The 12,725-nt window shown below is 60.1% G+C and overlaps 1 protein-coding gene across 1 annotated transcript in view; it reads right to left on the bottom strand.

Moving 5' to 3' along the window:
* Nucleotides 1-729: 729 nt before the first annotated feature.
* The window catches only part of MGMT (O-6-methylguanine-DNA methyltransferase), a 137,923-nt gene continuing 125,927 nt past the window's right edge, over nucleotides 730-12,725 (bottom strand). The window contains exons 3-4 of the mRNA XM_054581700.1: nucleotides 4,052-4,191; nucleotides 730-960 (exon numbers count right to left, since the gene is read on the bottom strand). Of these exons, the coding sequence (XP_054437675.1) occupies nucleotides 730-960; nucleotides 4,052-4,191 (371 nt within the window). The remainder of the gene's footprint in view (nucleotides 961-4,051; nucleotides 4,192-12,725) is intronic.

The raw sequence follows: 12,725 nt of genomic DNA, 5'->3' as shown, positions 1-12,725 counted from the left end.
GGGGGAGGGTGGTGGCGGCTGCCCCCTTGCCCTGGCGGCAGGAGCTGACCCACCTTTGAGTGTGACCTCCGACTCCTAGGCTCGACCGCAGGGCGTGGACAGAGCGTCTGCGCTGGGAGCCGAGGGGCGGTGAGGGGGGTGGGGCGACGCTTGTCCCCTCGTGAGGTGCCCTTTCAGCCGCGGCCACACCCACAGGGCGGCCGGTGCTTCCAAATCATTTTGACAGTTGGTCACTTTCTGTTCCATCGAACAGGTCAGAGCTGGCGCGCTGGGCACTAGCATTTCCGGCCATGGGGCAAGCAGAGCTACGACCCCTCCTGTGCCCACCACCCTGCGGCCGCCCCTGCTCCCCGAGGCCCGAGTGGGAGCTGGGGCCCCCGCCCTCTGCAGCCAGGGGGGAGGCGGGGGACAGGCTGGGCGGTCAGCCTCTGGGGGACGAACTGGGCCGCGGCGAGCTGTTCCCTGAGGGCACCGACGCCGCCTTTCCAGGGCGGCGGTCCTCCCGTTCCCAGCGCCCCCCACCCCAGTCTGAACAGACACTAGAACTGGGACCGCACAGTGCGAGCGGGGACACGCGCAAGCAGGACAGCCCCCTGCACGCGCTGCGCAGTGAAAGGCAGGGACGACAGAGGCAGCACAGGACACGCGTCGTGGCAGCTCCTTTAATGCGGCAGCGCCTCTGATGGGCCGTTACATTTCTGGTCGCCCACATTATTCCCCTCCAAACACTCAGGGTTGGCTGGTGGGCCGGGAGCTGCCGGTACGCCCTGGGGCCCGCGACGGGGCCCGCGACGGGGCCCGCGACAGGCCCCGGCCGGCCGGGAGCCCCCGCACGGGCTGCACCCCTGCCAGGCTGCCTTCGTGCGCCAGAAGCCACTCCTTCACGGCCAGGCCCCCGCCGTAGTTGCCCAGGGCTCCGCTGCTGCAGACCACTCGGTGGCACGGGATGAGGATGGGGACCTGGAAGACAGATGGGCGGCCCCATCAGCTTGGGCGCTTGGGGGCCTTTGGGCGCCAGCGCTGGCCCCTGAGCACCACGGTGCAGGCCCTGCCACGCGGGGGCTTGTCCACGCTGTCTCGGTGCCACTCCCCTGGGCCGCTGGGGTCCCTGCAGGGGCCTGGGGCATGGCTGGAGGGGACACAGTCCCCGAGGTGAACGTGTGGCCTCCGCCAGCCCGTCTCCGTGCACTGAGATTTGGGAGAAGAAACTTAGTTTTGCTTGGTAAGAGATTTACAAAGTGCACTCACAAAACGTAAACCACGTCCAAGTTACGGGGTGGCAAACAGCAGACCTTCCTCGGACCTTCCTGAGAAGCGGCGGCAGACCCCACGCCCAGGAGGCGCACGCAGGGCCCCAGCCACCCACCCGCCCCTCGGCCCTTCGCTGCGCCCTGCTCTGTGCACCACCCCCGACCCCGTGCGGCCGCCTGCCCCGGGTGTCCCTCGTGAGCCACAAGCGGGTCCTGCCAGGCCCTGCGGGGAGGTGTGCTCAGGCTCCGGGTCCTGCCAGCCGCCCCCGCTGCAGCGCCGCACAGAGGCGGCCTGCGCCCGACCCCGTGCTCCACCACCATGGTCAGCGAGCCGGGCACCGTGGCCGCCGCTGGCAGCTGCGTGTCTAGAGGAAGCGGCGGGGCACTGGCACCTGGGACCTCCTCTCACGGTGTCCGGGTGCCCTCTGCTCCCGGGGGGACCCCCGCCTCTGCCGCCCCTGGAGGCCCTTCGCTGAGAACAGAGCCCAGGAGCCGCGGCTGGGCACATGTGCGCCTTAGCTCAGCGCACAAGCCCGCCTGCCCGGACGGCCTGCCCGGGGCCCCAAGCTGCACCTGTCCCTGGGCGGTGGCCTGTCCTGTCCTGGACATGGCGCGCACTGCCGCCACTAGGGAGCGCGGGCCCCGGGCCCAGGGCGGCCCCTCGAGAGCGCGGGCGCGGGCGCGATCACCCTTGGCTCCCGGGACGTCCCCTGCCCAGGTCCACGCGGCTGCGGGCGGCCGAGAAGGGTTTGCACCGGCAGAGGCGGGGCTGGCCCTCCCGGCCCTGCCACTCCAGGGGACAGTGGGGCAGGGCCAGGGAGCCCGCTGAGGAATTTGGCTGGGAGGAGGGAACCTGCTCCGCAGCATCGAATCCTGGGCCGCTTCCCACTGGAAGTTGGGGTCACCACGGCAACACGTGCCTTCTGGGCCTGCGACTTCCTGTTCCGTGCAGTTTACCAGAGCGAGAGGCGGTAACCCTGCCAGGCCTGGGACCCGACACACCTTCGTGGAGGGAAACAGAAGTCTGAAGACTGGAGCGTCTACTTGGAGGAGGGGCTCTGCCGCACGCCAGGGCGCCGCGGCCACACGACTAGCGCCCTGGGGCACAGGCCCAGACGGCGGACGATTCCAGCTCCAGACGCAGGAGGAGGCTGGCATTGCGTGCACTTCGAATTTGCAAACATTTAGGCACTGGTTCGAGTTTCCCGCTTGACAGATTTCACAAGCGGCCTTTGCCTTCTTCCCCTTCCTCCCAACAAGCTGTGAAATGACACAAGGGTGTAACGTGGACTTGGCTCTCTGTATGGCACGCAGGTTAACAGGACGGCCGCGCGGCACGGGTGGCAGTTAACTGGCACTAAGCCACGGCCAGGCGTCGCTGTCCACGCATGGTGACGGGAGCAGGCGCCTTACCAAACACGCACCGTTTCGCCACCAGAAATGGGAGCACCCCGCGTCCATGAACGCTAGTGGCAGGTCTTGCACTGTTAGGATAACGGAGCTGCTACCACTGACTGGGGCCCCGAGGATGCTTTGCGGGAGCCGGGCCCCCTGCGCCCTCTCCCTTCAGTGGCTGCGCCGCCTAAAATGCGATTTTTATCCATAACCACGCAGCTCCTGCCGCAGCTGCCCTCGAACCTCCACGCTGTGAAATCTAATTCACCCGCCTCGCGGATCCATCACTTACACAGGCCCTCTCTCAAATGCTATAAAACTTCCAAACCCATAGATTTGTCTCCAACAAAAATAACACGAAAGGGCCTTTCAATCGATAGCGGATTCCCTCTGATTCCAGGGCCGCTGAATATTTCTCCGACTTCGCCTTTGTTCTTGCGGGTAGCAGCCCACAGGGGAAAGAGCTTGTTTTCACTCGCGGCCTCATCAATACCTAAATCCTGGTGAACAAGTGACACCGGGAAGCTGTAATCAATAGCTCCCTGCGCGTTTTTTTCTTCCGGTCAAATGGTTCAGCCCCACTGACAGCGCTGACACTCGGAACATGATGCTAAATCTTTATCAACAACCATCTGGGTGACTGGCAGCGCAGGCGCGGGGTCATTACGGCTCGCGGCCGTCTGTGAATAAACTAACTCCTCCGGAGTGCGCGGTGTTTAGAAGAAGGTGGGAAACTCTCTGGGCGCCATATCGATTGCCTTTGAACCGCATTAAGCAAATTCCGCCCGAGGATGAGCGGAAGGGGCTTGGTGGGGGAGGGCGAGTCGCGTCCTCGGTCCAGTCCACCAGGAAACGGACCGGCCTGCGCGCTGCGTCGGGGAGAGCGCCTCCCGGAAGGTGGACAAACCGCCTTCCCCAGGCCGGTGTGCCCCCTCAAGAACAACTCTGGAAAAATCAAGGGTGTGGGATGGGGTGAGCCTCCCACCCAGCAAATGCCACGTCCTGCCCCGGTGAGGGACAGACATGATGCCGAGCGTCTGTCACTGGGGCCGCCGGAGGGACAGACGCACCACGTTCCAGGTCCTGCGCCCCGCCCCGCCCACCCCCTGGGGCTTGGGAGGCGCAGCGCCCTCCCCAGCCTGAACAGAGAGTTTCAGGGTGCTGTCTCCACGACGCACGGCGTGCGGAACCAGCCGCCAAGCTGGACCTCGGAGCAGGACGTGGCCCCAGCACAGCAAGGGGAAGGGCGCGCGGGGGGCAACGATGCTCCACCACCTGCCCCAATGCGGGTGGGGACCCCACCCGCGCCCCTGCGGAGCTGGACGCTTCCTGTCCGCTGCCGCAGCACAGGCCGCCCGGGAAACACGCCCACATCAAATGACAGGGCCCCGCCCCACCGGACTTACGGGGTTGCTTCTCATGGCTCCGCCCACGGCCCGCGCGGCCCTGGGGCTGCCCGCCAGGGCCGCCAGCTGCTGGTAAGAAACCACCTCTCCGAACTTCACAGCCTTCAGCAGCTTCCACAGCACCTGCCTGGTGAACGAGTCTGGGAGGAGGAAGGCAAAAGCACGTTACTTGGACGGCGCCGACGCCGACGGCGGCCTGTCCCGTGACAGGAGTGCATCGAGCCAAACTAAGTGCCACCTTCGCCCCAAGCCCAGCCCCGATGCCGCGCCACCTGGCACAGGGAATGCGCAAGGAAGGGCGTCCCTGACCACACGCCACAGACACGCAGCCTGTTCCATCTTCCCTGTTCCGGCCGGACGCTCCCCCCACGCGCCGGCATTGGCAAACGAGCTTGCGGCCCCTCCCCGCGCACAGGAGGCCCTGCCGTCGAAGCCCTGCCTGCTGCCGGCTCACGCCACCTCGAGAGGAGACCCCGAAGGGAAGCAGCGGTGGGCTGGGCCGGGCTGGGCTGGGATGCTGCGCTGGTGTCCGCTCGGCCGACTCTGGACACCCGACCTCGGTGGCCAGGGGCCGGCGGGGACTCAGGGGCCGTGAGCAGGGCTGCAAATAAAACGACTCTACTCCCACGGTGATGGTGTAAGCACACTGAACTGCACGCGCTCTCCACGCCATTGCGGGACACGCAGGTGAAGACACGGAACGTCCCCTCCCGCGGCCCCGGGCTGAGAGGCCTTCTCCGGGTGGGGCCGGCCACAGGGATGCCGGGGCCCAGGGTGGTGGCTGGTCTGAATGGGGACACCTGTCACCTCTCCGAGGGGACGCGAGCGGCGGGGAGGATCCCTCCGGCAGGCGCGGCGTCCGGACAGCGCCCGGGACGGCACTAATTACACTCGATGCCAAGCTGGCAGGTGCCACTGGGTTCGTAGAGGAAACACACCCTTACATGTGCGTTAAATAATACAACTCGCTTCTTAGCTGAAGGGAACGATAATCACTTTACCGGAAAAAATGTGTTTAGTCTTTATTATAACATTAAGCAAATTAAACATCAGCATAATCCAGGTGATACGAGAAAAGGGTCATCAAAGAAATTAACTTTGTTGTTCATTAATTTACATGGATTAGGCGAGGGCAAAAGATAGCAAATGTGCTCCAGTTTTTTATGATATAATTTCAAACTGTACACCGTTTGTGGCAGGAGGGTGACTTTGGGGTTAATCAGACTGATTTGTCCTTTTAATTGCTTTCTATTCAAAGAAAATTCATTAGATAATGTTCTCTTCAAAATTCATGAATCAATTTAACTGAAGAAACCACATTAACGGCTCCGGGTTCATTAGCGCCGCGGTGGCGGCTGAGGGCCGCTGCGGGGGGGGGGGGGGGGGGCTCCTTCCGCAAACACACACTGTTTGCTGTGGTTTCTTCAGGAAGGGCTTTGAAACCAAACTGTTAATCGTCATTATGGCGGCTGTTGTCGTTACGCTAACTTCAAAAAGACACTCGAGAGAAGAGACAAGGCGGCAGGCGGGGCGAGAACGCGAAGGAGGGGGATCTCAGGGCCAGCACCCCGAGGAGGACGAGGGGGGCGGCGGGCGGGGGCAGGGGGCGGCGGCCGCGGAGCTCGGGGCTGCAGATGCGCCTGCTCCCGCGCCGGGCTTGGCGGGGACACACCAGGCCTCGCAGCAGAACAGCCTGGAGCACCCGCACCCATCGGCTACGAGGCGGGCGTGCGTGCAGGGTGTCGGCCGCCCAGAGCCAGCGGGGAGCCGGGCCGCCGCCACCCCCTCGCAGGGCACCTCCTCCCCGAGCGCCAACGGGCCCACAGCACGACAATCCACGTGTCCGTGCCGGAGCGCAGCGTTTCTCCATTGTTGGCACCACCATGAAATTCCGCTGGAGACCACCGCTCACCCCGCGCATCCCTGGCAGCGTATTACTAGCAAGAGCTCGAAGGCCGCGGGAGGCACCATCCAGCACTTGGGTTTATAAACGCATCTCAGAGCCCACGTTCGCCTGCAGGGGGCGAACGCGCCGGCCAGTGCAGGCGGCTCAGAGTCAGGGCCGCGGCCCCCACCCTGGGCAAACCGGATGCGGAGACTGGACCCGGTTCTTGGGGGGAAGGGCGACAGGGTCGGCTGTTCAGTGTCCTCTCATGTGGCGAAACCTTCTCCCAGAAACTGACGAGCAGAGAGAGGGATCCCTGAGGTGGAGGCGGCCACATTAGTTCTCAGCGGCTGGACCAGCACTTCCGGGGTCCAAAGGGCCACCGCTACAACATTCTCCTCGCTCCCCTCTGTCCCCCTCCGAAGAGCAGGCCATGAACCCACCGCTGTGTGGAGCCCGCCCGCTTCTGGGAGTCCCTCCCCTTCACCCTCTCCTCCCCACCCTTTCTCTGACTTGTTCCAGGGCGTGGCCCCTGCCGGTCCCGTTTGCACTGTGGGGTCAAGGCAGGCTCGGCTGGGGGCACCTCCGTCCTAAGGACGTGGCCATTTTCGCTTTGGTTTGGGTGCCCCTTGGAAGCCGCCGCTGGGACCAGCGGACCCTGCGCGTGTCGTCTTCCCAGGCCTCCCCCCGCCCGGACTGCACAGCGCCCGTGGGCAGCGAGGGCGCTCTGTGCCAGCACTGGCCTCCGAGAGACACTCTCCTGTGCCACAGACACCCTCTCTGGTGGGGCCCTGTTCACGCCACGCGTTGTGGCGGACCTCGGGGCGGCCTGCACCGCATGCTTGGGGCAGACACCCCATCCCGGGGCGAGGCCCGGGCAGCATGGAAACCACCACTCAACTGGGAGAAGAGAACCAAGACGCGCCAAGGCTGAGGTGGCAGGGACGCTGGAACCACCTGACTCCTCCCCCCAGCTTTTGGGGGTGTAACCGACGAATAAAATTGTAAGCGATTTCAGCTGTACGGTGTGATGGCTTCCTACGCCCGGACAACGTGAAAGGGTCTGGAATAAAAATGCGGTAAGAAGGGAGGACGCCCTTGAAGCGAAGGAGAAGACACGGCATTTCAAAGAAACGCGAGTTACAAAGAAGCATCAAAGGGAAAAGTCAGCCCTGAAAATACAACCGCTGCAGTTTAAAAACTGCGCCGCGTGAGCTTACAGCAGAAAGGAGATGCGACAGGGAAGAGTCGACGAAACTGGGACAAGTCAACAGGAACGATCCGATCCAAGAAACACACAGGAAAGTGTCAAAAACCAACAGAAACGCCCAAAAAGAGCCTTGGGGACATGTGGGGCAAGGCCAAAAGATCTAACATTGAAATTATTAGAGTTCCAGAAGAAGAGGAAAAGACAAAAAAAAAAAAAAAAAGGCAAAAGAATTTTTCCAAATTTAGCCAAAGATATCCAACTACAGGGGCAATAAGCCCAGCGAACTGCAAACAGGACGCAGCTAAGGAAATCCACTCCTCGATGTATCATGATCAAGCTGCTGAAACCTAAACACAAAGGAAAAAACCTCACAACTGGGGAAAACCAGTGCGTTACTCGCAGGGGCGTTCGTGGGGTTCTCATTAGAAGCCACCCAGGTCAGGAGGAAGTGGAACTGCGACTTCAACACGCTGAGAGAAAAAGCTGGCGACTCAGAATTCCATGTCCAGTTGGAAAAAATCCTCCACGAATGAAGTCACAATAAGGACACTTTCAGATGGAAACGAAGACTGTGCCCCTCCAGCAGGCCTGAGCGAACAGAGCGGCCGAGGCTCGGAGGGGGCTCGGAGCGTCAGGGTGAAGGCGGGACAGGAGGAACCGCGAGCGCCTCCCGCCGCGCTCTCGGACCGCGGCTGGCGGCTGCAAGGGCAACCCCGCTGCGGTCAGACGGGAGTCCCAGCGCGCGTGGGCGCAGAGCCCGTGTCGCTGTGGCTCCAGGGGCGGGTGTGAGGGGTCCGCCGTCCGCTTCTGAGCGGCGAGAGACCCGTGGAGCCCCCAGATCCACCAGTAGGAAAACCACAAAGGGAGACAACTGTAGTCAAAAACTAAAAGGTAAATGAAAATACTAAAAAAGTGTTAAAATAGCCCGAAGGAAGGAAGGAAAGGGGAAAAAGAAATGAAAAACAGGGAGAAGACAGAAAGCAAAATATTATATAATAAAATAAAATGTAGTAAATAAAATGAAACAAATGTTCCATTTATATCTAAATTTGATATTACTGATGACATTAAATATAAATGGTTTCTTTAGACCAATGAAAAGACAGAATGAATTTAAAAAATAACCCAAGTATGTACTTTCTAAAAAAAAAAACAACTCACTTCAAATAATAGATACAGGTAGGTTAAAAGTAAAATAACAGAAAAAGATACACCATGTAAACATTAATCGGAAAAAAGCTGGTATCAGGCGAGGGGGAGCTGAGAGCGGAGCCAATTTCCAGGTGAGAAGGAATGTCCGCAGCGCAGGGAGGGACGGCCCAGGAGGTGATGCGCCCACCACGCACGTTTGCGCACCGAGCAGCGGAGTTTCGCCTAAAGAAGCGAACGCTGACAAACACGGCGAGAGAATCAGACACACCCGCAACGGTGCCTGGTGACGGCGACCAGTCTCTCTCGGGAGGGGACAGAGCCGGCTGACGGAAAACCCAGGAGGTGCGGTGAACGCCGCTCTCGGCCACGTGGCTTTGCCGACATTCAGGCCACTGTGCCCGGGGACCGCGGGGCATTCATCTTTCCCCCGCGCCCACGGACCCCCGACCAAGACAGGCCGCCCCCGGGCCGTGAAACCAGAGCGGCCACCTGAAAATAACTGAGGGCACACGCGTCCCTTTCTCTGCGATAATGAAGTTAGACTAGACGTTGCTTTTCACAAGGGGACGGGAAAATCTCTAAACACCGGAACAGCGAGTACGCCGGGGGTCACCGAGGAAACTTGAGGGGCGCCAAAACATACAAGCTGCTAAGCGAAAGGGAGAACACAGCATTTCACCATTTGTGAGACACAATGATTAGAATAAAATTTACAGTGTTATAGTGCGTATTTGAGAAAAGAAAGTTCTCAATAATTTTGCTTCCAACTTAAGCAACCCCCCCCCAAAGAGGAAAATAAAACCAAATCAAGAAGGAGGAAGTAAATAAAGGTAATGGCAGAAATCAATGAAATTGAAACCAGAGAAATGATGAGTAAAATACACGAAACCGAAATTGGGTTCCTTGAAAAGATCAATAAAATTGACAAATCTCTAGCAGGACTGATAAAGAAAAAGAAAAAACAACCCCAAATTACCAGCATCAGGAATAAGAAAGGGGATGTCGCTGCTGACCACCCAGGCATCAAATGGATCATAGACTGTTCCTTCAAATAACTACGTATAATGGTCAACAACGTAAAGGAAATAGACCTATTTATCAAAAACTACAAACTACCTTAACCCATCCAATGTGAAACAGAAAACCGGAATAGTTCTGTAACAACCAAAGCACTTAACTTCATAGTTTAAAATCTGAAATCACTAGGGCCAGATAGTTTCACTAATAAATTTGATCAAACATTTAAAGAGGAAATACATCAGTTTAGCATCATCTTTTCCTGAAGAAGAGGGTTACTTCCCAAGGCATGTTTATGAGGCTATAATTACTCCAAGATCAAAACCAGAGAGAGACAGAAACCGGAAAAGTACAGATTAATGCCTCCCAAGGGCATCGATGCAAAAACTCTCAACAAAGTACTGGCAAATCAAATCCGACTACACATAACGAGTAAACCACAAAAACTAGGTGGACTTTGTCCTAGGGACAAAAAGTGAATCTCTGCATAAATCAAGACCGTGTGTCCGGGTGGAGGAACAGATACATGGCTCCACGGAAGAGAAGAGAAACCCAGCAGCCAAGGCAAGTCGGTGGCAAAGGACAGTAGGACAGGGAGAGGCGAAACAACGTCACGCTGTCCCCACGTGGCTTTGGCCTCCAGAAATAGTTACTGTTCTCTTTAAAGACTTTATTTTTAGAGAGAGGGGAAGGGGGAAGGGAGGGAGAGAAACATCGATGCGAGAGAACCCATCGGCCGCCTCTCGTGGGCGCCCCGGCCAGGGACCAAACCCGCAGCCCAGGCCCCTGCCCTGACCAGGGACCCCAGCAGCGCCTTTTCGCCTTGTGGGACGACGCCCAACACACTGAGCCACACGGGTCTGAGTGGAAAAGAGTTATTTGATATAAATGTTTGATGGCAGGCAGTCGACTGCTACTTTAACATGGAGACATCCCCCAAACCCTCAGCTTTAATTCCCACCACGGCCCATGCGGACGCGCACCGCCCTCACGGCCCGAAGCTCTCTGGGGTCGTCAGTGAGTCGGAGGCGGACAGAGGGCCCAGGGCCTTGGCGGGCCCCAGGCTCAGCGACAGAACCGCCCCGTGGGCTCCGCGCAGCCTGGGCGCACAGGCGCCGCCTCGGTCCGCCTCGCGCCCGCACCGGCGGACGGTGTGGCCGCCAGCCCGGAAATGACCCGCCCCTCGCCCACGCGCGGGAGCCGCCGCATCACCTGGCCAGGCTCCCTCAGGTGAAGCGAGGTTCGCCCTCCTCGAAGCCGCACCTGACGCCTCAGTACTCACCTTGCCAATAATTAGAGTGCCCGAAACTTATTTAACGAAAGAATTATGCCTCAGACTTTAAGCTCGAACTTAAGGAAGCCTACAGAGAAATGATTAAACGGTGAATGTCCTGGTATGAATGTGAATAATTATATATTAACACCCGCTACCATTCAAATAATTGTCATTCAGCTCAAGCTGAATCACTGACTTCTGAACAGGTGTTAATGGTTTCCGAACAAAGAGAGAGAGAGAGGGAGAGAGAAATACAATGTACGAAAACGCCCCCGAGGGGGTGGCGTGGCGGGGCGGGAAGGAGGGCGGGCACCGCGCCACAGGAGGCTGACGACGGAGGAGGGAGGTCAGAGTCGGCCGCGGGTCCCAGTTCAGGTCCCCGTGCCGTGCCTGGCCCCGCGGACCTCATCTCGGCGGGTCCTGCTCGGGGGCGCCTGCTTCCTCTCCTCTCCCTTAAGGACACGCCAGCCCTCAGCCACGACATGGTGACTCTGGAGCCAGCTGACCCCAGGCTGACTTGGAGGAGCCTTGTTCCCTCTGGGGCACACCCGTGTGGTCAAAACAACAAAAAGGAAGAAAATCGGGTTTAAAACGACACCAGGCTACAATGTGTGCAAGACGACGTCCCTCCTCTGGCCCCAAGTCGGCCACAGGAAGGTGACGTCGAACCTGCCTTCCCTGGGTGGCTTCACCCCCACGGCAGAGAAGTGACTCTCTGCAGCGATTTGAGACCCACTCGCGAAATACACCAGCTGTTGTCCGACGCGTGTCACTGTGCCCACAGGCCCCGCCCGCCCTCGTCCTGGCCAGGAGCTCCTGCGCAGGCCGGCGGCACCTTCCGGAAGCCTCCTGCGGGCGCTCGCTGGCACCCGGGAGGACAGAGACCCCGCCAGCTCCACTGGCAGGCACTTCTCACGGCTCTTGCGAGCCTAAAAACAAGCTTCCTCCTCCACCCGGGTAGCACTGGTGCCCCGGCCCCACACGTGGGAGCTGCCGTCGCAGGCCTCGCCCGCCCCGACTTTGGGACGTGCGGACAAACCCGGCGGGGTGCGCGGCTCCGGACGATCCCCATCCACGCGGCTCCTCCCGCTTGTCTGAGCGCGCCCGGGGGGGATGTTAAATAATTTTAGCTAACTTTTGAAGACCAACCGAACAGAAAGGAGCTAAGCCCTTAATTTCTTAATGAATTATTCCTCACCGTAGGACAGGAGCGGCGGCGGGAGGCGGCGCGGCGCTGACAGAGCTGTCAGCGGACAGGCGAGAGGCGCCCGGCACGCTTTAATTTCTCTGCAGAGAGACGCGGGCTCTTCGGGGATTCGTCTCAGTACCAACACTGAGCCTTTGCCGCAGGGCAGCTGGAGAATTCAAAGGAGGCTGCGACTGGATTTCCAGCCATGGAATCCGGCTCCAATTGTGCGGCTGACTTTGGTTGCTCACCCCATTCAAATGAGGACGAGGCAGTGTGGGTGCGGGGCCCCCCCGCAGGACACACACCGCGGGCGCTCGGCAGGGGGACAAGGACGAAGGACGGAGGACGGGGCAGAGCCTGGCCGGGCCCCGCAGCGACCGTGCACGGGGCAGGGAGGGACGGGGCAGGGAGGGACGGGGCGCGCCGGGACGTGACCCACCAAGCCAGGTAGGTGCGGGCGCCGCCCCCGCAGAAGCCGGGGCTAAGGGCAACCCCATCAGGCGACGCGCCTCTGGCTCCTTTGGCTCTTCACACCGGCGCCAGATCTATAACCCAAAGCCGGTCTGCACCCCATCACCGACAGGTGAATCTGGGGGTGCTCCCGGAGACCTTGGCAAACGGAGAACAAAGCAGGGTAACTGCCCACTGACCCCAGACCTTCCCCTTCCAACTGTCCTGGCCGCTCTGGACAGCCTGGGCTGGCACCGCTGCAGGTCAGGGAGTCCAGCGTTGCTGCTCAGCTGAAGGCTGGCCCCAGAGGGGTCACAAAGGGGCGTGGCTGCTGCCCCCGGCCCAGTTCTGCCGCTGGGGAAAACAAGGAGAGCCTTGCCTGTCCCCGGCCGAGGACCACAGAGGACGCTCACCGTTCAGCGGCAGGCCGCCCGGGGGCAGGGCCACCAGGATGCTCGATGGGTGTTTCCAAGGCCGCCCAAGAAACAGCGCGCC

The sequence above is a fragment of the Pteronotus mesoamericanus genome, unplaced genomic scaffold (assembly GCF_021234165.1).
Source record: "Pteronotus mesoamericanus isolate MK-2021 breed Mesoamerican mustached bat unplaced genomic scaffold, CSHL_Meso_final contig_657, whole genome shotgun sequence".
Taxonomy (NCBI): domain Eukaryota; kingdom Metazoa; phylum Chordata; class Mammalia; order Chiroptera; family Mormoopidae; genus Pteronotus; species Pteronotus mesoamericanus.
Note: the sequence above shows the minus strand (reverse complement) of the source record. Positions and strands in the feature narration are given on the sequence as shown.